Source organism: Numenius arquata, chromosome 9 (genome assembly GCF_964106895.1).
Source record: "Numenius arquata chromosome 9, bNumArq3.hap1.1, whole genome shotgun sequence".
Taxonomy (NCBI): domain Eukaryota; kingdom Metazoa; phylum Chordata; class Aves; order Charadriiformes; family Scolopacidae; genus Numenius; species Numenius arquata.
Window position 1 is genome coordinate 35506235 of NC_133584.1, and position 27603 is coordinate 35533837.

General features: G+C 41.9%; 1 protein-coding gene across 7 annotated transcripts in view; it reads left to right on the forward strand.

Moving 5' to 3' along the window:
- Positions 1-27603, forward strand: part of DST (dystonin) — a 329300-nt gene that overhangs the window by 158116 nt on the left and 143581 nt on the right. For 5 of the 7 annotated variants that reach the window (XM_074153812.1, XM_074153811.1, XM_074153813.1 and 2 more), the window contains 13 exons: positions 350-516; positions 18765-18877; positions 19012-19118; positions 19660-19779; positions 20089-20184; positions 20264-20391; positions 23508-23601; positions 23931-24085; positions 24950-25412; positions 25500-25628; positions 25848-25925; positions 26039-26200; positions 26311-26415. In XM_074153812.1, coding sequence (XP_074009913.1) covers positions 350-516; positions 18765-18877; positions 19012-19118; positions 19660-19779; positions 20089-20184; positions 20264-20391; positions 23508-23601; positions 23931-24085; positions 24950-25412; positions 25500-25628; positions 25848-25925; positions 26039-26200; positions 26311-26415 — 1917 coding nt within the window. Of the gene's footprint in view, positions 1-349; positions 517-18764; positions 18878-19011; positions 19119-19659; positions 19780-20088; positions 20185-20263; positions 20392-23207; positions 23375-23507; positions 23602-23930; positions 24086-24949; positions 25413-25499; positions 25629-25847; positions 25926-26038; positions 26201-26310; positions 26416-27603 lie in introns of those variants that run through there. The other 2 variants (XM_074153816.1, XM_074153817.1) reach the window with 1 other exon arrangement.

Sequence of the window (27603 nt, forward strand, 5' to 3'; positions counted from 1 at the left end):
AGATACAATACATAAAATAGATGACTATTCACATTATCAACATAAAATAGACATATTTAAGTATTTTTTATTATCTAATAATATTATATTGTGCCCAGAAATTCAGAGGCTGAGAACTAGCTAACTGAAGAAAATGGCAAAGTTATTTGTATTTCATATTGAAGATGCTAAGAGTGCCTAAGGATATTAGATGGAAGAATATTAATACTGTACATGAATAGTCAACACATTCATCTATGCAGTTGTCAGGCAGAAAATTCCGCAGTAATGCAGAGTGGTTTTCCGCAATATCTTAAACGTTATTATGTGTTAGATGTAATTTTAATATTTATATTTGCTATATTTTTAGATATCTGATATCCATGTTACTGGAGAGTCAGAGGATATGTCTGCTAAAGAGAGACTGCTCCTGTGGTCGCAGCAGACAACCGAGGGTTATGCTGGAATCCGTTGTGAAAATTTCACTACCTGCTGGCGTGATGGAAGATTATTTAATGCCATCATTCATAAATACAGGTAAGTACTCTGTTTGTTCTCATTAGTTGCAACATTTTAATGAACGTAGAGAGAGGGCTCTGTGGTTTATGTCTGGAATAGCACTGCAGCCATGGAGATGACACTGGCTCTTCCTGGGCAATTTCCTGCTCTTTGCAGCCAAAGGATGCTTCATTAGCCCTTGCGTGTCACTCCTTCCTCAGAGGAGCATCCCCATGAATCCTGCACATCTCTTTTGGGGCATCTCCAAGCTGCTGAGAAGAATGTCTCCGGGGTTCAGTCTTTTCCACAGTCCCTTTCTGTCATTCTGACATTTAAATATAGGCAGGGTAAAATCAGAACTAATCACCAAAGTCCAAAACTACACTGCTGGTGAAATCCATCAGCTACTGCACGACCTGAGATATGCCTAAGATCCCTGTATTTTTCCCTGTATGACTTTACCATGCCCCTGGAGCCTAGAGATTCTTAGGTGTTTTCTGGGCTTGGAGCCCAGATCTACTCTGAGATGTGTCTCCTGTAAAATGGCAGAGCATTCTCATGAAAAATGGGAATTTTGGCTTGAACATTCTCAGTCTAAGATGGGAATTGTGCTACTTTCTGCCCCTTTCTATGCTTTTGTGACCACAATCTTATAAACAGTCATTTGTAGAACCATTGGTGGCTGTGGCTAGAAGCTCAAGGATGTACTACATTAATGTAATTAAAGTACAATTGAAGAAGTCTACTGGCAAGAGAGGATTTCTAATTCTGGATTCTAAGTAAAAACAGGTCTCTCTTGACAAAGCTGACTTTGGCATCGAAACTCGGCAGAGGAATGAGATGTAAGATCATTGCTGTACTCAGCGTTCCCTCTTGGTTGGTGGCATCTCTCTGTTTTTGTGCATTTTTTGGTTCCTGAATTGAATAAGGAGGTTTCTGTCTTCGAGGACATCATGGGAGAGTATTCTGGCCACTGGCCTAATTAGTGTGTACTGACTTGTCCCTTGCAACTTTGGGATTTTATTATAGCACGTCTGAAGAGTTTGTGCTGTATACCCTGGAGCATATCGTAAGGAAGTTTGAGGGTACATGATTTCCTTGGTATAATACCAAAGGAGTGTCCCAAGTAGAGAGCGTCAAATTTCGTAGGTTTTAACGCAGCTCCAGGGAACAGACCCTGGAGCACATTATTCTGTTCTTGGATTTCCTCTCGTTGGGACCATTTGGCTCCCCGCAGAAGGAAGCCTAGGGAGAGCCAACATTCGTGAGGTATGGGGACTAGGACACTGAAGTAAAATGGGAGACGAGTCAAGCAGATGCAGCCTTTTCCTCACAAAGCGTAACGTACAGAGTCCTGGAGGAGTGAACTGTGGCAGTGCATAGCTTCATGGTAAAACAGAGCTGCATCTGAATCAATGAGGTCTTTTTTCTGACTAACACTTCTGTTCTGGGTGGCCAGTCAGGGAGGAGGTGCATGCCAGCAAGCAAGTCTTGTTTTAGTAACGTTGGCAAGACAAAGGGAAGTAGCTGGCAAATCACTGGGCTGTTTTACTTCAGGACAGAGCAGCTAACAGAATGAACAGAGCACAGGCGAGTATTGGAAAAAATAAACAATTCAAAAGATACAGAGAAAGCAGAAGGGAAAAAAAGAAGGAGCTTAATGAGATGGAATAATGGGAAATATTTCCCAGAGCTTCTTCAGAGCCTTATACCACTTCCACAGAGCAGCGTAGTCTTTACAGCTCAGCAACTCCTAGTTGTGGTACAGGTCAGTTAATACATAATGAAAAACTTGAATTCTGTCCTCCGGCCGTGCAAATGTTAATGCCTTGGGCCGTGACTGAGTGCCTGCAGTTGCTTTGTTGGAGCAGTGTTTCTGCAGCGCTTCCTGAGTTGCATTTGCAGCGTTGCGGCGGGGAGGCACAGGCACCTTTGACGGGACTGCGTTGCACGAACCAGATGATTCAGTGTCTGAGGAGCAGAGTCCCCATTTTGTGCACTTCTGTACCAGTTTCCATTTAGCTTATCCTCTTCCTGTAAACATGCCTTCTCCACCTAAGGATCCTGCGTCCTTCCCAGAAATGTTTACTTGTCCTTATCTGATGTCTTTTTGCTGTGAGAGATGACAAGGTTCTTGTATTCTGCCTTGCTGATGAAATCGGTGAGATTCTTCCACTGATTTCAGTGAGCTTCTATGTTGCTTTACCGTTTTGTACCATTAAAACAGAGATAATAATTTCCAGCTATTGCTCACAAGATAGGAATGGTCTTTCCAAACAGTCATCTGATATTTTTAACTATAGTATTTTACTCCAGAGAGCTCTTTTAAAGCTTGGTTTGTGTTCTGAGCAGTAAGTAGGTTAAACGCTACCAAAAGGCACACGTTTCTGGCAGTGCTTCTCCGTATGCTCTGTTTGTCTGTTTGAGCAGCTCCCAGTTTGTGGATCGCAGGTGGTCTCTGGACTAGGATGAGATGTCCTGTGGATGCTGCTGGCTGGTGTGCTCCACCAGGACGGATGCCCAGGCATGCCTGCTCGGGCGGTGGAGTGGGACCGTGGTGCTGCCACTGCGGAGCACCCCGGTGGGTGCATGTCCCTCGATCATGGTGCAGCGTGGCAGCCCCTCTTGTACCATCCTGTTGGATGGAGAGCACAGCCTTACCCGTGTCAGGGTACGGCGGCGAGGGCTGCCCGTACAGCGGCTCCATCCCATGGTCTGTCAGGGCAGGGCCCGGCAGCCAGGGCCTGTCCCACTGCCCCAGCCAGGGGCAGGGCGGCGGGGGGGGGGCACAGGGGCAGCCCCAGCCCCGGGCATCAGGCACCTTCCTGGGGACAGGGACAGGTCTGGGATGTGGGCCCGCAGGTGGGCTGCACCACTGTAGGGGCCATAGCTCAGCCAGGGGCCGGAGGCGAGAGCACCAGCAGCTCCCGGAGGACAGGAGCCATGCTGTCTCTGAGCTGAACCTGAGCACAACTAGGCAAACCCTGTGCTCACAGCCCTGACGCCATGGCTGAGAGGCCTTTTCTGGATGCATTGTTGAGAACACAAGCCATACGGGTCCAGCATGATCCCTACAGTCGGTCATCCATGAGACAGGGAGATGTCACTGTCCAGTTCTAGGTGAACGGGACGAGTGGCAGATTACAATTACTTCCTTTCCAGGCATAAGCGATTTTTTAAATCGCAAATAGGCACCAGCTTCAAGACTTGAGGAAAGTGCTGAAGCTGTGGAGGGCTGGGCGAGGAGCTGGGCTGCGGATCAGTCACCAGCAGGCAGGGAGCCTCTCCCGAGGCTGGCAGTCCGCCTGCTCTTAACAGCAGGGGAGAATTGTTTTACCTGGGCTGCCACTACCCACCTCTGTTTTTTTTCTGTCCTGGCAGAGAATCCCAGCACTTTTTTTTGGTGCAAGCCACCTAAGATTTATGATGCGGAACTGCAGGAATAGCACATGGATTTGCCATGCCTCCCTGCTCCACCCAAGGTGCGTGGGAGACGTAGGATAAGTCCGACATTTCCCTGGCATGACTAACTGGAGTATTGACTGCAGCATCTCAGCAGAGACCAGCCGGCCGGTGTGCGGTGGCTGGGTGAGCCAGGTTCCTCCCCGTCTTCCTGCCCTGTGTGCAGCCGCAGCCATGCTGGCAGCGCTCCGCTTCCAGCGCCGAGCCTGGGGACATGGTCAGCGTGCAGGCACCAATCACACACACCCAAGGCAGTCACTCACTCTCCTGGGCGAAGGCAGGGTATTTGTATTCGTTCCTCTCAAGCAACGGGGATTAGGTTGGCAGAGCTTTTCCTAAGGGCCTTCAGTCACTTTCTCTCTTACCTCTGTTAAGAGTATGAATGAGTTTCCAGGGATTTTGCAGTGTTCTTTAAATCAAAGGAAAGTAATTTTATGAATGGCAGAAACGAGAGATAAAAATTAATCTATTTGAGGTACTTGGCTTCATATACAACTTGATTTTTTTCCTACAGATTTAGGAAAATGTAATTTGGTTTCATGTGAGAAGGTTGCTTATGTTTTCAGCAGGTTCCAGTGGTCTGTGTTTATAGGGGAAGATTGAAGATTACTCATCTGAACTTCTGAAGAGTATATAAAACTTCCATTTTAAAACATCCTGTACGTGGTAGAATCCCTAGGCAATGAACAGAGTTCCGCACCAGCCTCAAGAACTGCCTCAGGGGGCTCCATTGCAGGCCCTGGATTTTGCTTCTCATGTTGTTATTCTGTAAGAATGTTTGTTGTTTCATGGAAAGACTAAATAAAATTATAAAATTCAAAAGTCAGTTTTAGTATGGAACATTACCAGGTTTGTTAATGACATGATTTTATTTAAATATAGCATCTTTCAGACTCTCTTTTGAGTTTCCACACCTTTCTCTGGATGCGTGATCAGGGCCATTAGTGAAAGCTACAGATGTGCCCAGGAGATTCGGGAATATTCTGTATGTCTCATCCCTTACGTAATTAGCCTTTTATAGCTTAATTTTTCATTGAAGACGTGTTATTTGCTTCAGTGTGTTGTGTTGGAAGAAATCTGACTTCAGGCAGTTTAATAAGTACGTGATGTTTCTTTCATACCATCATATCACACGTAGCAAAAACTTGTAAGCCAGGCTTCAAAGTTGGAGGCTGACTTTAATCAGCATGTAATGCCCACACTTTCCTGGAGATACTGCTGTCTACACCCTGGGGTCTTCATCTTGCAGCCCTATCATGTATTTCTAGTCACTAGACTGTGTTTTAGGTAAATGCTCTTGATTTGTGTTTTCATTCTCTTACATACATGCCTTTTTCCCAGGAACAAGAAATACCCATTTTTTAGAACTGTATACCATTTTTAAAATATATAGAAACAGTTGGTTTCTATTGAGAATGAAGGCTACTCTTCTTCCATTAGGAGTTGCATGCTAGATTGGAGCTAGTAATCTAAATTATAGGTCTACCTTACACTTTGCAGATACCTTTATTTTAAAGCAAAGCAAATTCAAATAAAAAGTTATATCAAAGTAACAAACTGCTTTTTTTTTTGACCTCAGGCTGCCCTGAGCCTTTGGTACACAAGAACTGCAGGCTATTTCAATTAAAAAGTGTCTGAAAACGGAATTTAAGAAATAGGAAAAATAATAGCTGTAAGATTTACAGTTGAATGGCACCTATAGACACTTCACCAGGACAGTGGCTACTGGTCCTCAGAAAACAGACATGGTTACAGACCAGCTTATCTTTTTTTCTTTAGAAAGTGAAGGATGGAGGACAGGAAAAGAAGGTTAACATCAGACATGCATGCTTTTTGCAAAAATGCGTGCACTCCTTTCTACATTTTATTTTTGTATTCTTACAATTTTTATAATAAAGAGGTAATTTTGCTTTTAACACTTAGAAAAGGAATTCCAGATGGAGCAGTATGTTCTTGTGTAACTAGATAATAGCATTTAATGAGTAGCCCCGGTGGTGCCTGTATGGTGAAAAATAGCATCTGTTCAGGAAGTGCTGCAAACTCAGTTCCAAGATAAAGCTGTATTTTTAAAGTTCGGGTCTCAGGTGTTAAATCTGTTCTCATAAATGAAGCAGGTCCAGCCCCTGCGGGTAAGTGGTACAGCAGGACTTGTGTCTGCATGGCTGAAGTCTCCCATCCGTCCGCAGGACAGGCTGCAGCCTCTGGAGAGCAGTCCTGGGTCAGCGCTGTCCCATGAACTGGGCCCAGGGGTGTCCTTGGAGGACGTAAGTTGAAATGGCCGTGGTCTTGCTATGGGAAGGACCAGCAGTTAAAGAGTCGCGGGCCCTCTATCTGGGCTTCTGTACACTTTCAGCATAGACACGTCCAGTTATGCTTGGACTTCTAGGTGAATTGCAGCAACTATATGAAATGGAAAGACAGTGGTAAGGGAAAAAAAGTGGGTAAACCGTGTTTAGGTCAGGCAGCAGTCTCACAAGCAAGCTGGACTGCAGTATATACATGAAGTGTTTCAGGCAAGAAAATGAGAGGTTATTTCACATAATGCTATACCAAGGCTTGCTGAGACCACATGCAGACAGTTGTCTACGAATTTTGGCACCACCTAACAAGAATGATAAGTATTAGAAATGCTGCAGAGAGGGAAAGTGGTGATAGAGTTCAAAGGGGTGCATTTTGAGCACAAATTCGAAGGAAAATGTTTTTCACTGTATCGTTAAAGAATTATGAGGATGTGATATAATAGACTGTTGGCACTGGTAAATTTTATGCAAGACCTTAACGATACCTGGACTTCTAAGTTGTATATAGTTTAGAGAGAATGCGGGGAGAAGGTGGCTGTTGTCCCCAAAGGAAAGAGGAACAGAGGCTAACAGTGAATGCAGCCCAGAGAGAGCGTAGGTACCCTGGGTGCTTCATGCGGGAGGAGGAGGAATAGAAACTGCAGCAAAGAGTGCGCCCCCAAAGGAAGGAGCACTGTGACAGCTCCATAAAGGCTAGATAAAGCGAGGAAAAAAATTTCCAGGGTCACAATGCTTTTCTTTTGAAATATTACAATAATAACTCCGTACACTTTGAGAAATACTAAGCAGATGTTTTTTTGGAGTGTGGTATAGCAGGGAATAAGCTAGATTCCTGCCTGCTAAATAGCTCTTCTGGTTTAGAACAAGCTGTTTCAACTTTACCCAGGACAATTTGCCATGTAGGTGTAGTTAGTTGAACACTCAGCTCCTGGCTGGCAGTGCATGTGGCATCCCTCTGATGTTAAAACATGTTGCAGCTGATCAGGTACTGACACGAATACATTCCTTAAGGGGAGGGATAGTGATGCCTCAATTTGCAGTAACACGTTGAACACCCTTAGGGAAGGAATGAGAAAGAAACTAAATATTACACAGTATCAAGCCTTAAAGTGCTAAGGGGTATGTTTTAAATAAAGAGATTAGTTGGGTCTGCTAGTTTTGGCTTGCTGTTTTGTAACTCGTAATTTATTGTTACCCAGCCTTAACAAAAAGAAAATGTGAGTCTGGTTGTGTTGCCCCCCACTTCACACCCACCTCTGTGTTCAGAAGCATGGTTGTTACTCTTTTCAACGGCTTTTGTTACGTAGAAGAAACAAACTTGGCATTAAGAATTGGTGATTTGGGAAAAGATAAACAGCATTTAGGATGATTAAAAATATCAAGAAGCAGATGTGCTTTTAATATTACTTGCCTGGTTATGTATATACATATAACTAATGGGTTTAGAAATAGCAAGAAACCTCAGCTGCGGTTTAATTGAATACACTCAGAAAAATTCTGTGTCGGCTTTTGGTAAAGTCTGTATTAAAATAGTACTGGAAGCGGGCCTGCAATTTTAACATCTTGTGTTGTGGCGGTGGTTAGCCTTCGTGGGTATTAGATGGAAGACTTCCATGCAGTTGGGTTGATAAATTTCAGATCTGGACTTAAAATGATCCCTGTGTACGTTGTGCTGGATCCTACTGCTAAGCAGCAGTTGAATGAAAGGTAACAGTTTTCTTTTTGCAGTAACTGAGAAGAAAAAAATATTAGGATGAAATCAAAGATTTTTTTCTTGCTTAGGCCAAATGGGAGTAAAATGAAAAATAAAGCTTTGGATTAAACGGCTAGGTTTTTATTCAGGTTTCATATGTCGCTTAGTCTTTGATTGGTAAAAACCAGGACATCTAAAAGTGTCAGAAACGTTTCTCCAAAAGGGTATGGTGTCTGAGCGGTGGTGGCATATGTGCCCACGATAAATTGGACAGGGAGAATCATAGAATCATAGAATCATAGAATGGCTAGAGTTGGAAAGGACCTTAAAGATCATCTAGTTCCAACCCCCCTGCCATGGGCAGGGACACCTCTCACTAGAGCAGGTTGCTCAAAGCCCCATCCAGCCTGGCCTTGAACACTTCCAGGGATGGGGCATCCACAACTTCCCTGGGCAACCTGTTCCAGTGCCTCACCACCCTCACTGTAAAGAATTTCTTCCTTATATCTAATCTAAATCTCTTCTCTTCCAATTTAAAACCATTGCCCCTTGTCCTGTCACCACTCTTCCTGACAAAGAGTCCCTCTTCAGCTCTTCTGTAGGCTCCCTTCAGGTATTGATAGGCTGTTATAAGGTCTCCCCGGAGCCTTCTCTTCTCCAGGCTGAACAACCCCAGCTCTCTCAGTCTGTCTTCATAGGAGAGGTGCTCCATCCCTCTGATCATCCTCGTGGCCCTCCGCTGGACCCGTTCCAACAGGTCCATGTCCTTTCTGTGTTGAGGACTCCAGAGCTGGACACAGTACTCCAGGTGGGGTCTCACGAGCGCAGAGTAGAGGGGCAGAATCACCTCGCGAGACCTGCTGGCCACACTTCTCCTGATGCAGCCCAGGACACGGTTGGCTCTCTGGGCTGCCAGTGCACACTGCCTGCTCATGTTGAGCTTCTCATCCATAAGCACTCCCAAGTCCTTCTCCTCGGGGCTGCTCTCCAGCCATTCTCCACCCAACTTGTATTTGTGCCTGGGGTTGCCACGTCCCAGGTGCAGGACCCTGCACTTGGCTTGGTTGAACTTCATGCAATTTGCACGAGCCCACCTCTCCAGCCTGTCTAGGTCCCTCTGGATGGCATCCCTTCCCTCCAGCGTGTCAACTGCGCCACCGAGCTTGGTGTCATCAGCAAACTTGCTGAGGGTGCTCTCTATCCCACTGTCCATGTCACCGACAAAGATGTTAAATAGTACTGGTCCCAGTACCGACCCCTGCGGAACACCACTCGTTACTGGCCGCCACCTGGACATTGAGCCATTGATTGTAACCCTTTGGATGCGGCCATCCAGCCAGTTCCTTATCCACCGAGTGGTCCATCCATCGAATCCATGAGTTTCCAATTTTGAGACCAGGATGTCGTGCGGGACAGTGTCAAATGCTTTGCATAAGTCCAGGTAAATGACGTCAGTCGCTCTGCCCTTGTCTACCAAGTCTGTGGCAGTATTGTAAAAGGCCACCAAATTTGTCAGGCACGATTTGCCCTTGGTGAAGCCACGTTGGCTGTTTCCAATCACTTCTTTATTCTCCATGTGCCTTAGCAAGGATTTCAGGAGGATCTGCTCCATGATCTTGCCAGGCACAGAGGTGAGACTGACCGGCCTGTAGTTTCCCGGGTCTTCTTTGTTTCCTTTTTTGAATATTGGAGTTATGTTCCCTTTTTTCCAGTCAGTGGGAACTTCACCAGACTGCCACGATTTCTCAAATATGATGGAGAGGGGCTTAGCAACTTTGTCTGCCAGCACCCTTAGGACCCGTGGATGGATTTCATCAGGTCCCATGGACTTATGCACCTTCAGGTTCTTTAAGAGGTCTCGAACCTCGTCTTCTTGTACTGTGGGTGGTTCTTCATTCCCAGAGCCCCTGTTCTTGCCCTCTGTGACTTGGGCAGTGTGGTTAGGGCCCTTGCCAGTGAAGACTGAGGCAAAGAAGTCATTCAGTAGCTCAGCCTTATCCATATCCTGGGTGACCAGGTCTCCCGTTTCCTTCCGGAGGGGACCCACAGCTTCCCTCGTCTTATTTTTATCCCTGATATATCTATAGAAGTTCTTCTTGTTATTTTTCACATCCCTGGCTAGATTTAGTTCTGCCTGGGCTTTCGCTTGCCTGATCAGGTTTCTGGTGACTCGGACAGCTTCTCTGTATTCTTCCCAGTCTACCTTTCCCTGCTTCCACCCTCTATAGGCCTCCTTTTTGGTCCTGAGCTTGTCCAGCAGTTCCTTGTTCATCCACGCCGGCCTACTGGCTATTTTGCCCGATTTCTTCTTTTTTCTGAGCTTGGAGGAGGCGATCCTTAAATACCACCCAGCTTTTTTGGGCCCCTCTCCCTTCCAGTTCTTTTTCCCACGCTACCTTACCAATCAGATCTCTCAGGAGATCAAAGTCTGCTCTTTTGAAGTCCAGGGTAGCCAGCTTGCTGCGCACCCTCCTTGCTGCCTTATGAATCTTGAATTCTATCATCTCATGGTCACTGCAGCCAAGGCTACCCTTGAATTTGACATTCCCGACCAGCCCCTCCTTGTTGGTGAGGACAAGGTCCAGCACTGCTCCTTTCCTCGTTGGTTCCTCTATTATTTGTAGAAGAAGAGGTCTTGGTCTCCTGGCAATGCCTTCCGCAGATTTGCAGCACGTGGAGCAATGGTTGCCTCCAAGACAGAATGGCACAAGGAGCCTTTGGGAAATCTTCTGAACTTATTGTCATGCCTCACCCCTCATCCCTGTTGGTAACCGCATGAATCCCACTGGAAAGCTAGTGTGTCAGGCAGGGGCTGCTGGGATCTGGAGGGAGTTTTCTCAGGGAGCGGAGCAGAAAAATAATTTGGGTGGGTTTCTTCATTGTATTTTTGGTATTCAAACACTCCAAGGAAAGGTACATTATTTATGATTATTTCTGTAGATTGCACAGTGTAAGTTGAGGTTAACAGCTGTGATCTTTGCTCCTATATAAATTTCATCATAAGCAAAAAATCGGCAAAGTTACTGGACCATTTCTGGTTTTGTAATGACAAAACCATCTCAAGTTACAAAGAGAATGTAAAATCTGGTTTTAAAGCTGGTGAAAGGACCGACTGAGGTTCTTTCTGCTTTCACTCATGCGTATACTGAGCTTGAAATCTACATAGCAAACTTACTGCCGAGTTGTGATTAGGGTTTGTAAGGCATGGCTAAAGCTGAACTCCACATGTAATCAATAGGTCTTTGATGTCACAATGCCTCAATCGTGGCTTTATCTAAACCAATTGGTATGGCAAGTTACAGGTAAAGCTTTGCTGTGCTAAGAAAGGTGGGACAGGAGGCTTCAGCAGGTTTATTAAACTCAGTGCTTGTCAAATCAAGGACGTGCACGATAGAAGAAATTGTCTGAATTAGCAGTGTGTGTTGTTAGAGGTGAAATTAATAAGGCAAGGCACCTTAGGGCTTTTAATCCTTATGGTTAGTGCAGTTAAAACATTCATTCTTTTTCTATAGGAAGTATTGATATAACATGATGGGATGTATGAAGAGTAGACAGGAAATGTATCTGTAAATAGTGTGCCCTTGTTGCACCGTCCCTTGCAATAGTTTTTTCAGAATTATTCATAGTATCTGAACATTTATATGAAAAATTATGAAAAAGATACAAAGGAGAGCTGAAGAGTTCAGATCACATGAGAATTTTTTAGCTCTTGAGGGAATAAAAAGGCATGATTGTTCACATCTTCACGGAGGCATTGAATGAAATCTATAGAGGCACATAAAATAATGAACAGTACACGCATTCCTGTCATACCAAGATAAGAGAAGACAAAACCGAAAAGAGCGTACAAGTCCTAATGATCATGTGAAATACAGTAGCACAGTGTGTCATTGAGGTTGGGGACCTGTGGAACTTGAGGAAAAGTATTTGCCACATACTTGGACAAACAATATGCAGAGCTGTATTCAGCAGCGTGCTTTTTGGTTTATCACAGTTGTAAGGATAAAACTTTTTGAGAGTGACAGTTTTCAGGTAGAAAATTGTTTGCGTTTTCACAGAATTCAGAAGTGTTGCCTAACTTAAGTGATGGTAGTGCTCAGCTTCACCCAGGAGTTTGATGCGTTGGGGTAATTTTTGTTTCACCATGTCGTGTTCAGTTGTAGATGTTATTGTAGAGTCTATAGCTGAACAGTCATTTTAGTCTCAAATTTGACATTACATGAAATATTTTTCATATTTCCCTCCCGCAAAAGTTATTTCTGAAAAGTAGTCAATTATTTATGTAAATTACTTCAAATGATCTGTGTCATTTGGCCAAGATAGAAGGATTTAGTGGAGTACTTCTCACCTGTTTTTTCCTCTAAGACATGGCAGTCTTTATGTTGAAGCTCTCGTGTGGCAATGGAAAAAAGATCAGGAAAATAACTGTGGTAGGCATATGCATTATTAAAGGGTATCTCCAACACTCTAACTATATCTCATGGTCATGGTGCTGCGTGGTCACTAGATCTCATGGGCACTGCATCTGCAAATATTGGGCATCAATAGAAATGCCCACAAGGACAGTACGTGTTAGCCTGAAGTCCAGGAGTCATTCCCATTGTGTTGATGCCTCAGTCTTTCCGAAGCAGGCTCTTTGGCAAGCCGATTTGTACTTGACTTGGAGACAAGTTCTTCAATAAGTTCCTAAACACTGACTCTTCATATAAACTGGTGTTAAATATTTTTTAGTGTTTTTGAAACTCTGTTAAGAGATTAAATGGTAGGTGTTACTGTATAGTAGGTTAAATAATAAATAGATTTTGCTTCATCATCTCACTTGTAGAGTTCTTTGGAAAGTAACAGGAGATAAATGTTAGAAGAGATAGAGCTAAAATTTCTGTTTTACATGGACGTTTCCTGTCTTCTGATTCCTTTCAGTCTCTCTATTCTTGTCGTTTTTAAAAATGTACTTTATGACTATGTATTCTGGCATGGTCTTTAATTTGTTTCAGTAGTCCTCCCATCCCTGAAAAATGTATGAGTCTTTCTGGCACCCATCCTTTTCAATTGTCTGTGAACAATGAAGCAAAGAATTTGTTTAGTTTTTATAGGCATTTTCTAATTCCAGCAGTGGAAAAGCTAGCTGGACAATAGTGACGTGTACACTTCACTCTGCATCTTCGGTCATGTTTTCGCTGAGAGTTCTGCTTGAAACTCACTACATTAATATCTCTGCTCAATATAAGCCAAGAAAGAAATATCCTTTTAATATCAGGTATTACTCAGGCTGCGTCCAGAGTTTCGACTGAAACAGAGTTGTGCAGATTAAACAGTTTAGATGGTTCAGGTAAATCACTTCAGGCTTGTCAGTTAGCCTCCCGAACTGGTTAATCGTGTTTTCAAGTGGAATATTATTACTCTGATGAATTTATGTCTTAGTAAAGTTAAACATTGCTGTAACTTGGGCAGCTGTTGCCCAGGAACATTGAAGAGAAGGATTTGGTTTTTTCATCATTACCTGGGAAAAAAAAAAAAGTTCAGTTAAATATTTTTTTCCGCTTTGAAATATCAAATTCCCTTCAAATCTAACCTTTTATTTTAACGGGCAAATATTATAGCTGCTAGTTTGGATCTCGAACTGTTTTACTAGGTATTATGTTCTGGCTATGGGAAAATCTACATGTGCCTAACTTTATTTATTATGCGCAACTCTTGGATTTCACGGAGTCTTTGCAGAGTAGAACGCTTGCGTTTGATCCATGTAACTTCATTTCTTTATGCTGTTCTGCAGATATGGTTCAGTTGCTTCTCTTTGTGGTGCTAGGTATTTGTTTTCTTGAATCGATCATAATTTTGTCAGCTTCCTAATTGAAGTGGTAGTAATCACACCTTTTTTTTTTTCCTTCCTTCTGATACAAATTGTGTCTAATTTCTAACACCTACACTAAGATCTCGATGGCAGGCACCAATCTTTTTACAAATGAAATGATTAATGACTCACAATGCAGAAGCCAAACCCCTTGACTTAGGTGCGGCTGCAGCAGAAGCATCTCCTTTGCATGGAATGTTCCAACCTGGCTGCTGTTTGGGATGTTGATGTGTGTGTTTGGATGGCAAGGGCCCAGCCCGCTGAAAAATCTGCCATGAGATGACTCACAATATTATGACAGAAGGTAGAGTCATCGTCTTTTACTTAAAGCGCGTTTAATTTAATTTGTTCTTGACTATGTATAAACCACTTAATAGCGCTATGCAAATTGATATAAAATATATTTATAATACATGACAAATAACTTCTACAAAATTTGTGTATTTTTTCTTCAGTCTTAAAAATGAAAACGTTTGCCTTGGTGGGTGATGCTTTTAAATTTAGTGCTTGCTTCAATTAAGACAGTTAAATAAATACATATTAGAAGGATATTAATCACAACTGCAATTTAAGCAGTTGATAGTATTTCATAATTGAAAGGAGTAATTAAATACTAAAGATATTGGAAAATATTTGTGAGCCTTTATAATACAGCCCCACAGCACTCGCCGTGCGCAGTCTGTGCTGTTACACCAGATTCCTGTGACTCTTCAGAGGAGGCTGGTGATCAGCGATCCCCATCACTGAAATCCGCTGTCGTGATTTCAGCTGAATTTACGGAAACCAGACTGACAGATGGCCCTTCCCCTCCCCTCTTCCCCCCCCCCCCCCCCCCCCCCGCCAAAAGAGAGAGAGAGGAGAGAAAGAGATAAGGAGATTCAGAAGTTTAGAATGAACTAAACTACTTTAATGAAGAATTAATATTAAAATGAAAATAAAGAAGAAAATAATGAAATGCCAGCAGTGTGCCCAGGTGGCCAAGAAGGCCAACAGCATCCTGGTCTGTGTCAGGAACAGCGTGGTGAGTAGGACTCGGGAGGTCCCCCTGTACTGGGCACTGGTGAGGCCCCACCTCGAGTGCTGTGTCCAGTTTTGGGCCCCCTACCACAAAAAAGACATCGAGGTGCTGGAGTGGGTCCAGAGAAGAGCAACGGAGCTGGTGAGGGGTCTGGAGCACAAGTCTTATGAGGAGAGGCTGAGGGAACTGGGGTTGTTCAGCCTGGAGAAAAGGAGGCTGAGGGGAGACCTTATTGCTCTCTACAACTCCCTGAAAGGAGGGTGTAGAGAGGCGGGGGTCGGTCTCTTCTCCCAAGTCACAGGAGACAGGACTAGAGGAAACGGCCTCAAGTTGTGCCAGGGGAGGTTCAGGCTGGATATTAGGAAAAATTTTTTCACTGAAAGGGTTATCAGACATTGGAATGGGCTGCCCAGGGAGGTGGTTGAGGCGCCATCCCTGGAGGTGTTCAAAAGATGGGTTGACGTGGTGCTGGGAGACGTGGTTTAGTGATGGTGTTGCATTTTGTTGTTTTGTGGGTGTTTATTTTTGTCAGTTAGGTTGATGGTTGGACAAGATGATCTTGAAGGTCCCTTCCAACCTAGAAGATTCTGTGATTCTGTGAAATAGATACAATATATACAAAACCATGTCAAGCTCCCAGGATGACAGTCATGTCACCAGCAGGCACGGGGGAAGTCCCAGACTGGACTTAGTGACAGATGGGAACTGGATTCCAGCTCTGGAGTCAGGAACACATGGATCAGGATCAAAGGCAGATGAACAGACAGAGTCCTCTCTGGACGTCGGCCATCGCAGGAAGAAAAAACTGACCCTTTGATCCCTCAGCTTTTATACTGAGCATGGGGCAGATGGGATGGAATGCCCCTGTTGGTCAGGTTTGGGTCACCTGTCCTGTCCGCTCCTCCCCACCGATGTGACCCCTCTATGTTTTTTCCGTTTCTGACCCTCTAAGGGGGCAAATAACGAAATTGGCTGACCTTGGTTGTTATAGCAATAAGTATAAGCAAGGGCCTCCCTGCACACCATTCCTTGGCATGGAGCACAAACATGGGTCTTACCATTCTGAGAACGAGCAGTTTTCTCCACAATACGCCGTTAATGTCAGAGAGTTAGAAGAGGCCTAGCTAGGATGTAAAGTTACAGAACAGAAAATTGGTTCAGTTTTACTTCAAACCGGGACATCCGCTCAAACGGCACATGCTCAAATGCAAATTCCCTTGTACCCAGTTAGTGGGCAGGTATCTCTGCAAGCTTACAGCAGATAAAAGCAACTTTCATTTTTACTTAAAACTGTGAGAAAACAGCCTTAAACAAAAGTAGAACAATGTGGCAGTTAGTGATTTCCTGAGCCACGTTTTTTGGATGCATTTTTCTGGGGTTAAAAGAAGTCTTTTACTGAGCTGTGGGAAGTGAGCTCCTATTTCTGTGGCTCTGCGGAATAGCCCTCTGCTATTTGGGCAGGGGAGAGGGTGACCTGCGGAGGGTGGGGACCCCAAGCTCCCAGCAGTGTGCACTTCCCATGGTCGGTACCAGGTGCTTCTGCGTTCGAGTCATCATACCTGCCTTGTCCCTTTTATCACTGGGCTTCTTCTCACTCAGCCCTTGAGCCTTCTCTCTGCTTCAGGAAACCAAAGGCCAGCATTATCAAGGCAGAGGCAAATGCTGTCTTCTGTAGTATTTTCTAGTTGATCAAGACTTCAGATAAATATAGACCATTTAATCTAGGTCGGTGTGCTACGTGTTAAGTGTATAATTAACTGAAAACAGCAGTATTCATTGCAATTTTCCCTTCTTCTTAAAGCGGAATTGGAATAACCCTTTCCTGGTAGGAGTTGCAGCGGTGGGAAAATACGTTTAAAAGCATGGGGGCATCTCACAGGATGGGCTCTTCAGCTGGGGGGCAAAGCCACGGCACTGATGTAAAATGAGGTATTACACAACATCAGGGTTTTTTTATTGATTTTTACCTGTATCTTGGTGAGAAAAACCTTACCTCTTCTTCATCTAAATGAAAGCTTTATTCTAAGGAGATGATCCTGTTGGTGTCTCTGCAGCTTGCAGCTCGTTTTCTGGGAATAGTTGAGGCTTTTACAACAACTTGTCCCTTCTTGTTCTGAGAGTTGGCAATCGAACAGGCAGCGTAAGTGATTCTTGGGCCATTTTTAACAAGTGTGAAACAAACGTAAAGGCAGGTGAAAAAAAATAACCAATTCAAGAGTGTACACTTACAGAAACCTGCTTCTCTTGTCAAAACTGTGCTGTGAAAGCAATCTTTATTACTCACCGTCTCCATTATTGTGGCTGAAATAGGAGGCTGGAGTGCTCTGTTTCCTTTTCTGGTATTGTCTTCTATTTCGCATGGATTTTCTGTGCTAAGAGCAACGGCTGATACTGGTTTCGTTGCATTGTTTTCATTGCACTGAAATTCAGAGAAGAATGGCGTGAGCTTCATCACGCTCCCACTAAGCATATTGGAAGTGGAAAGTCCCGCGGGTTTAGGAGGATTATGTTTCTTTTCACACCACTTAAGTTTTATTATTAATTAAACGTTCTTTCAAGAAATAATAGGTGCAGTACTATTATCTGTCTTGTAGACTTGTCTTCTAAAGAGCACAAGGAAGCCAGTGATTCTAAATGGCTGACAAGAAATAAATTTTTATTTAATGTCCCTTGTAATTAATTCAAAGACAAGTTTGTATTGAGTTTCCCAAAGTTAATACCATTTTGTGATCAAGAGAATTTGGGGCGTTGCCAAATGAAATGTTACCATTCGTTTTGAACAATGTGATATTTCATAATTTTATTTCCCTCTGTTGCAGTTATTTAAAGCTTCTGCTAAGTAAAACTAAGAAAATAGTTTCTCTAGAAACAAAAATGAGAAAATTTAAGGACTGAATTGTTCACTAAAACTTAGGTTGCATTTTATTCTTTTGGGGTTTTGGTTTTGGTTTTTTTCAGTGTGGGTCTGGTTTTCAGTAGCATGGGATTTCAGCAGCAACAGTTTCAGAACCTTGCGACTCTTTTTGGCTTCAGTGGGATGACTTTTTGCCCAGCATCTTTGGAAATCCCTTTTTTCTTTCAGTTGCTATGGCTAAGAGGGTTCCTGTGGTGGAGGAGGCAGACGGTAACACACTCTGCTCTGAGAATTGCAGAAGATCTAAAAGTCAAGCACCACATAGCAAACCTGAAGGACAATACTAATTTTGAAGTTTTACATTAATTTAAAACATTAAAATAGTGATGTTGGTACAGGATAATACATAGGGGCCTTTAAAATGTTTATAGGTAAGATTGGCTTAGGACGTGTGTTCCATTAAAACAAGAGCGTTGTGGCTGGCAGTGGAGTTGAGCAGGATGAAGGTGTGAAGGTGTAAGTGCATGGGGCTTGAGTGGTTTCTATAAGACAACTGACAGCAGTGTTTATCTGAAAGCAGGGCTTCAATGAAGTTTGAACAAGACTCCTTTAATGCCCAGTAAGAATACTTGTCTTCCAGGTTAAAGTGGTGGTTTTGTGACCGAACTTGTTTCTGTATGGGTTTCGACATGCGCTGAAGGGTTTGATGCAGAATCACTAAAAACTTGTAAAGGCAGTGGAAATGAAGTTCCTCACATAAACAAGTCCTAAGAGAAAAATGAATTTAACCTCCTCGAGGGCAGTGGAAAGGACAAGGCATGATAATAAAACGGCAATACACATGAATAAATATGCATAAGAGAATAGAGTGCGCTATATATAAGGGATGGCTAGAAACTAGCTTGCAGGTAAAGAACTGCCAGTGTTGTAGTTACCTGCTGCTTGTGTTTATCAGTTAGTCCTGTTCACGTGATTTTCATGAAATCCTTTTTTAATGAAAACTTTGTTGCTGTATCCATTGGTGCTCTTGGTTTACTAATTTACTAATACAGCAGTGATTTAAAACTGGTAAAGAGCTGTAATCGAGTGTTACTCTTTTTATTTGACAGGCCGGACCTGATAGACATGAATACCGTTGCTGTTCAAAGCAACCTTGCAAATTTAGAACATGCTTTTTTTGTAGCAGAAAAACTTGGTGTTGCCAGACTTCTGGATCCTGAAGGTAAGATAGCTGCAAAAGGCTTTGTTGCAAAAACCCTAACATTAAAATAAAATCCAATCTGCCTGCAGATTGTAGCATATTTTGGGCATTCTTGCAACTACACGATAAAGCGCTGCTCTGTCTTGCTCTTTTAGATGTTGATGTTCCCACACCTGATGAGAAGTCAGTAATAACTTACGTGTCGTCACTTTATGATGCATTTCCCAAAGTACCAGAAGGTGGTGAAGGCATCAGTGCAAATGTAAGTAGGAGAAAAATACTTGTGCAGCGTGTGAGCTTCATTAATACAATTCTTGATTTCGGCTCCAGAATGTTAGCTGGATCTTCCATAGGAGTGCTGTCACCCTTCTCTTTGACAAGATTTTCTAGGTGGAGATTTTAGAGGCTTAGCAGCTATTTCTTGTTCTGAACATGAAAATGTTCATGCAAAGAGCTTAATTAAAAGCAATATACCTGAAGTTGGAGAAAGATAAGAGTCAAAGTTTTTACTTTTCAGTCATGGACTGATAAATTTTGCCTCTCTGATTCTTATCAATTTGAAGTTTATTAAATTAGAAAATCCTGTTTTCCGTGGAATTGTTTGGGACCAAAACTAAAGAGTGAAATCATATATTTGGAAGCTTTAAGTGACCTGTAATGAGCAAGTAAATATTGTTTCAGAATTGCAGGGTTTAGAAATCTCTTTTCTATGTGTGTGAAGACCCTCAGACTTCAAATATAAGGCCAAAATGAACTTTCATGTGATTTTTTTCTGATCTGTGATCTGGATTGTGCTTTGGTAGGATGTTGAAGTCAAATGGGTTGAATATCAGAATATGGTGAACTACCTCAGGCAGTGGATCAGATACCATGTCACGATAATGTCTGACAGAACATTTTCCAACAATCCTGTGGAATTGAAGGTGAGGTGTGGCGTCTTAAACTCCCTGTTGGAATGACACTTTATCTTACTGACTCAAAGCATGCTTGTTGATTTATACAATCAAATCAACTGTAGAACTACTCCTTAACCTTTTCAAAGTACAATAAATACGTTACTAACACAAGAACAATCAAAAGCAAATATTTAGCTTGTCACTGAGCATTTTTTGTAGAACTCAAGTAGAACAGTATAAGAACATAAGCTTACAAAGAATATTCAGAGTGGGTTTAGAGAGTAAGGTTATATTCACTGTAAATAAAAGCTGATGATGGTTTTTATGTTTCTGTAGGCATTTTATAATCACTATTTGCAGTTTAAAGAAACAGAAATTCCACCAGCGGAGGCAGATAAATCAAAAATTAAACATCTATATAAACTGCTAGAGGTAAGTTTTAACATGCATTGAAATGTACAGAAGTTCCCTTTCTGTGGCTTAAAATAACAAATATGTATGAATTGTTAAGGTCTGGATAGAATTTGGACGCATCAAACTTCCTCAAGGCTATCATCCAAATGATATAGAGAAAGAATGGGGAAAGCTTATCGTTGCCATGCTGGAAAGAGAGAAGACCCTTCGGCTTGAAATGGAGAGGTACAGTAGTGAATGTTAGACAGGCTTGGTTAATATATTTGCTGTTGTTTTAACCTGTAAATGTGTTCCTCCATGATAACATCCACAGTATTTTGCTAGATCAAGTAATTTTGCCTTTGTTCAAGGCCTGAAGTTCTTTACCTACTTCACAGAAGCAGGTCCAGATGGATGTAACTTCGGTGGTCTCAGAAGGTCATGATGAATAGTATCTGTGCCTCAGATCATCAAAGCACTTAAACACAAATATAACCACCTTGTTCGTACAGTTAGTCAAAGCTAGGTTCATATCATTTCACTGTCTCATTTGGACTTGATTTCATATAAGCATCATCCTCACCCTTTACATGAAAAGTGTATTTCAGTCGGTGCACAGCATCGTGGGCTGACGTCCTGTTCTGAGGTTGTTTAAAAGTTGGTTGTACTCAAGAGCACAGAAAGCATTTAGATGTGCAAAGCGCATAGTAGTCTTCCGTGGTAGTAGAATGTGGGACACTGTTTTGTACACCACTAAAAACATACTGAGCATGTTTAAAATCTTGATGAAGTCTTTGAGCATTTCTGCTTTTCAATGGTACCTCTTTTGTGTTGTGGCAGACACAGGTGCTATACATTCATTAATTAAAAAAAAAACTTTTCTTTAAGTTAGAGTCTAGAGATCCACATAAGAAGTTCCATCTAAACACGAGGAGGAACTTCTTCACTTTGATGGTGGCAGAGCCCTGGAACAGGCTGCCCAGGGAGGTGGTGGAGTCTCCTTCTCTGGAGACATTCAAAACCCGCCTGGACAGGTTCCTGTGCAACCTGCTCTGGGTGGACCTGCTTTGGCAGGAGGTTGGACTAGATGATCTCCAGAGGTCCCTTCAAACCCCATATCATTCTGTGATTCTTCAGGTTTCTACCTGGAGGTAGGTATAGACACCTGGGTCTGGATTAATTCTGCTTAACTTTAAGCATCTAGGGGAGACGTCTAAGATCTGAATCACTTTCTAGAGAATCCTGGCACTGACTTTCTGGTGACAATAGAGTGATTATTCTCTCTGGTTTAGGTACCTGAAATTAGGTATGAAGAATCCAGATCGTTATGTAGGAAGTCCCCAGAAGGGCAGATTTTGGCGAGAGAAGATCCCAAAGACAGTCAGAGTTGATTAAATATGTGTCATGCTTACAAAAGCAAGAGCATGACAGAAATGGCAGATTCAATGGGAGGTGGTGATTCACAGCATCCTGCTGCGAAAGATGTTCCTTTAGAGGAACAGAAAGTTGTCCCCACCATGCAGAGGAGAACGCTGGAAAGCAGCAGAAGAAATACAGCCTGCTAGAGCTTGTAGGTTAACCTGTCCTGACCTGCCAAAAGCAAAGTTAGTGGCTGCCTTCGCCAAAAGGCATATTTGCAGAAAGCTGGATTATCTGTGTTGAGAATGCATATAAATGACATTAGTTTATTTCTTTTTTATTCAGATGGACTGAGCACAGGTAAACAAGCAGAAACATAAACCCCTTCAGGATTGGCAAACACACTTCAAGTGACAGATCGTATGGTGATGGTCACTGTGTGTGGTGGTCACTGTAAAATGAGAGAGAAAAGTTGATTAAGCGATTCTTAGTGGTAAAGTTAAAATTATTGGTTGATCTCGACACAAGAACTTGATCCATATTTGTTGTATCGGTTACTAGTGCACCTCACTAATATGAGGTGTTGATACAGCTCCTGGGGTGGCATTTGGTTGTGGCAAAAATGTGACCTCAGCTAATAATGAAATTTGGCAAGTAGTAAAACTTTGCCTGCAAGCCTGGTGGATGCGTCTGAAACGATCAACACAAATAGACAAAAGTGTGGCCAGATTGGTGTATGGGTTCAAAACGAGCGTGATGTCAGTGAGGAGAGTGCCAAACTGAGCTCCGGTTTGCAGAACTAGCCAGGTTTGGCATTACTGCAGGGGTGTGCCCGTGCCTTTGCCGTGCTCTTCTGCCTAAACACCCTTGTCTTATGGTGTGGATGTGGTTTCCAGGAGGTCCTAAAAGCAGGGGGTGAAACGCTGAAAAAAAAAATCACCCCTAACCCAAATTCTGAGTTAAAGCATAAACTTAAGCGGCAGTGATCAAATTTTTCTTACTTGTTTTGCAGCCAAAACGGCAAGAAGCAATTAGCTGTGAGTGTGGAAGAAGTTGGAGGGGAATTTGCAGGAGTGCAGATGAGTGGGGCAGGGCAGTTAGTTAATATGGATACTTGACTGGTGGAGTAATGACGGTGGGCTAGGTGGTGCACAGGTCTCTCAAATTAAAGTGTTATGAGCTGATTAACCATGTTATTCCCCCAGTTTTATTGCGCAGTTCTATGTGAGTCAGCCCAGCCCAGAGGTGTTTTGTACCGAAGTGTGGAGCGTGGAGCTCTCATTTCACTCCTTTTTGAAACTTTTCATTGAAGAGTCTGAGAAACACTGCAAAGCCTTCTTTAAATTCGTATTTGGCTTATAGACCTTTAGTGACACTTAAATAAAATATTTGGCGCATCTGTTTCCTAGAGACGCCCTGACGTTGCTGCCTAGTCTGTACTTGCAAAGCTTTAATGCAAGGTAGGGAAGCCAAAAGCAAGGTAGCGTACATAGCCTCGGGTAACATCCTTTGAAGAGCTGGCAGGGTATTAATTGCTGGGTTTTGAATATGCATACCGAAGCCTATTTAAAGGAGGAGTTCTAGGTGTTTCAAAAGCCAGTAGCGACATTTCATCCCTAGAAGCTGTACATTTTGTAGAAGTTATATCTTTTTATTTTTCAGCAAATGTAAACAGCCAGAAGGACCGTGCTCTGGATGTAAAAATGAATAGCACTAGTTATAGCTATCATAGCAGTGATTCACTGTTTAGCAACAGTACTAGTGCTCGAACCAGCGTTGGTTCTAATGAGAATTTCCTTTCTGTTAATTGTGGTCCCAAGCTGATTAAATCTTGTATAAGCTTTGGTAATGGTACCTTAGAAGGAAACAGGTAATTTGGCATATGTATTTGTGCTTTGTGTTAGATGCTGTTTGTTTGTTTTTTAAAGTCATTCAAAATGTCTAGTAAATATAAATAACATTAATACTGACTTATTTTTATGAAATATTCTGGCATCACCTAGGTTGGAAATGCTGACGCAGATTGCAAACAGAATTCAACGGGACAGCCAGAGCTGTGAGGACAAACTAATACTTGCCCGGAATGCTCTGCAATCTGTAAGTCAGTCGTGTGTCTGTGTTATGAACTTACTGCAGTGGAATGGCTACTTAAAAAAATAGAATCGTTATGATTTTTGAGTGCATACTTAATAGCTCCTACTTTTATTTTCTTTGTACTGTTATTTTTAATTTAGCATTGCTTCAAGAAAATACCAAAAATTGCCTAGAGTGAGTTCTGTTAGATTTTTATTTTGTTGCCTGTTAGATAAAATGCTTCACAATTGTTTCAAGATCAGAAGAAGTTTTTACAAAATCTTAGGATTTCTTGCAGCTCATTTCTCTTTGATTTAGCTTCAGGGCTTAATGGCTTTCTCTTATTTATTCAGGACACCAAGCGATTAGAGTCAGGGCTCCAGTTCCAACATGAAGCAGAGTTAGCTGGCTATCTTCTTGAATCTGAGAACCTTCTCCGCCAGCAAGTGATTGATGCCCAAATTCTTATTGATGGAAAATACTATCAGGCAGACCAGCTTGTGCAAAGGTATTTTACAGTCTATTTATATGAATAAATAAATGTCCCAAATACGGATACCCATTATGGACAACATTTTCAAATCTTTATGGGTACACTTCCCAATCTGTCACTGGGCATCCAAATAAGGATTATCAGGTATTCTGGTGGGTACGCTGCCCATAAACTTTGTTGAAGACAGGAGGAGCTCTTTGTAATCATTTGTGAAATTGAGTAATTCACCAGAACATGACTTAAATGTTTATTGTTTGCCAGATATCTGAGTGTAAAGATGTTAGCTTGTTTTATTGCACCTAAAATGCTTTTACAATTCACTAACTTTGATTTTAAAAATGGAGGCAAGATTTCTGGTGATAGCTGTAGATGTCTTAACAGGTAATAAATGGGATAACGTTAGCTTATGTGTGGCAGTGTGTACAGTCTTAGCAGAAAGATGCATTTAAATGGCACGATTCGATTTTATGAAGAAGCACCCCCAAAGTTTTTCAGGATTCATCCTGGGCTGGGTGAGATCAAGCACGAAACAGCTCCTTGGCAGTGAACTGCAAGTGTTTGATCTACTGCAACGTGTAGTATCTTGCAAGATTTCTGCTTTGCTGATTGTTCCCTGGAATTGTGCGTGGTGCATGCTAGTGCCCGTACCATGATTTCTGGTCACTGCCTGATTTCTGCATCTGTTACCTGTATTTATAAGAAATATAAGGTGACGTACCCTATACTTTCTGATACAAATGCTTATTTATTAAGATTTACGTACAACTAAAGTATAGGAGATCATGTGATTTCATATTGCTGTTCTGTTCACAATAATAAACCTTAATCATGAGATTTGTTGAAAATATTTTATTTATTTATTTCCTTTTATTTTAATAGAGTTGCAAAACTTCATGATGAGCTGATAGCCATACGGAACGAATATTCTTCCATGTACAACAAGGGGCACGCACTGACAACAGAGCAGACAAAGCTGATGATATCAGGACTAACCGAAAGCTTAAACTCAGGATTTACAACAAACTTAACCCCTGAATTAAATGCTGCAATGACCCAAGGTTTAACACCTACTTTGACTTCTTCCAGCTTGACATCTGGCCTTTCATCAGGTCTTACTTCCAGACTGACACCAATCATCACTCCCACTTGCACACCAGGCATCCCACCGCGGTTAATTCAAAGCTATGTGACAGGAGTAGACAGCGGGACTCTGCAAACACTCAAACTGATGCAGATCAGAAAACCTCTTATGAAATCAGCTTTTGTGGATCAGAATTTAACAGAAGAAGAGGTGAACATGAAATTTGTCCAGGACCTGTTGAGCTGGGTGGAAGAAATGCAGGTAGCAATCTTTACGGAAACAGTCTGCTTTAATTATTACGTTTTCCTCCTTGTAGATCATGGCTAATTTTTCCTTCTTGTCTGTAAGGTGCAACTTGATCGAACAGAATGGGGTTCAGATTTACCAAGTGTTGAAAGCCATTTAGAAAATCACAAAAACGTCCACAAAGCTATTGAGGAATTTGAATCCAGCCTTAAAGAAGCTAAAATGAGTGAGGTACAGCAGCATATTCTTTATTTCTTTGGTTAGTTTCTTATTGGGTGACCCACAGACTACTGTTGAATTTTAGAACTGTGTTTGGGTTTCCCAGTCTTAGTTACTTTTACTTCTGATCTCTAGATGATCTTCTAGATCTCATATCATGAAATCAGGAGATCTAATGGTTTAACATATCTAACCTTTTTGTTGTCTTTTGACCTCGTATACCAAATACAGATGCAAATGACTGCCCCTCTTAAGCTCAGTTACACAGAAAAATTGCACAAACTGGAGAGTCAGTATTCAAAACTCTTGGTAAGTTAGTCATATGTCTTTAATGCTCAGCTTTTCATTGTACATCATCTCTGACAAGGGATGAGCTTTAAATTCTGATTTTTGTAAATATTTTTTTTTTCTTTTTAATAAAGAACACATCGAGAAATCAGGAAAGGCATCTAGATACTCTTCACAATTTTGTGTCTCGTGCTACTAGAGAGCTGATATGGCTGAATGAAAAAGAAGAGGAAGAGGTTGCATATGACTGGAGTGAAAGAAACCCCAATATAACAAGAAAAAAGGAATACCATGCAGTATGTATTGCTAGTACAATCCAGAGGGAAATAAATCATCTTTAAGAATTGAAGAGATTTCTGAAACTTTTCTATCTTTTTTTTTTTTTTTTTTTTTGTCTGGAAAAAAGGAATTAATGAGAGAACTTGATCAAAAAGAAGAAGTTATTAAATCAGTACAAGAAATAGCTGAGCAATTGCTTCTTGAAAACCACCCAGCCAGGCTAACCATTGAGGTAAGTTAGTAAAAACAGCACACAAACAAGAAAATAGTTTTGTGATTTAATAGAGCTTGGATTTTGGGGGAAAAGGAGGGAAGTGCTAAGTCATAGGAATTTAACAATAAGACTCTCAATAATGGGGCCTTTTTTTTCCTCTTCGGCGTCTCTGTTGTATTTGTCTTCCAGTTTGCAAAAAGTAAAACCACTTCTGTAAAGTTACGGTTACATCTTGGATTGCTTAGATAAAATCTCTCTAAAATTAATATTTCCAGAATTGGTCTGTACAGATGTTTCGGGTCATGAATGCAGCTTCTGGAGTATTGATGCAAATTGCATTGGCAAACGGAGGGCACAGAGCAGTCTTTAGGTGTTTTCTCCCCTGTTGGATTGAAAGAAGTTTCCGTAGAGCTTCTCTAGTCACTTACTATACGTACGGGTTCCTATTACGGTTTTGGGTTGGTTTCCTAACTTATGTGTCAGTGAATTGTGAATCCTGTTTGGATGTTAAAAATGGAAACAATAAACCAGCTTTTTATTATATAAGAATGAAAAACCAGAGAGGATGGATTTTTATGGTTCTTCAGCTCAGTGAGTTTATATCTGCATAAATTGGAAACATGAAGAAAACTCCTCCCTTCCTTCCTTCTCATAACATTTACTTTGAATAATAAAAGACTTTTTATGGACTGTGGGGAATTCCATTATATTAAAAGTATATGCTGTTCTAATGGGTTCTTATCAGTGTAATATAATTAATATATGAATATATTAAAGATACATATTATGAAGCAGGTCGTCACAGTGAAGATGACTATGCAGTTTATGCTGTCTGCAATAATGCTGTATTAGGACATTTAAAAAGAAAATGAACAAGAAGTGTATGCCTTTTCTACAGAAGAATCTATATACATTAATGCATCAGTTTGAAATTCCTTTACACCAATGGCAAAACTCTTTTGAATTCCCTGATAATCGTACAGAATTGAAAAATTGAGACTTTTGGCTGATTTCACAAAGGCAAGAGTACCCTCTGCTGGTGAACACTCGTGAAGCACGTTTCTAGCGGCAGCACCAGACAGACAGTACAGGAGGCATCATTGGAGCATGGAGTAGCATTGTGTCCTTTAAATTCCTGTGCAACTGTTAGACAAAATTATACATTGCAGTGAGTCCTGCTTAATTATTTTTATTGTGCATTCAGTG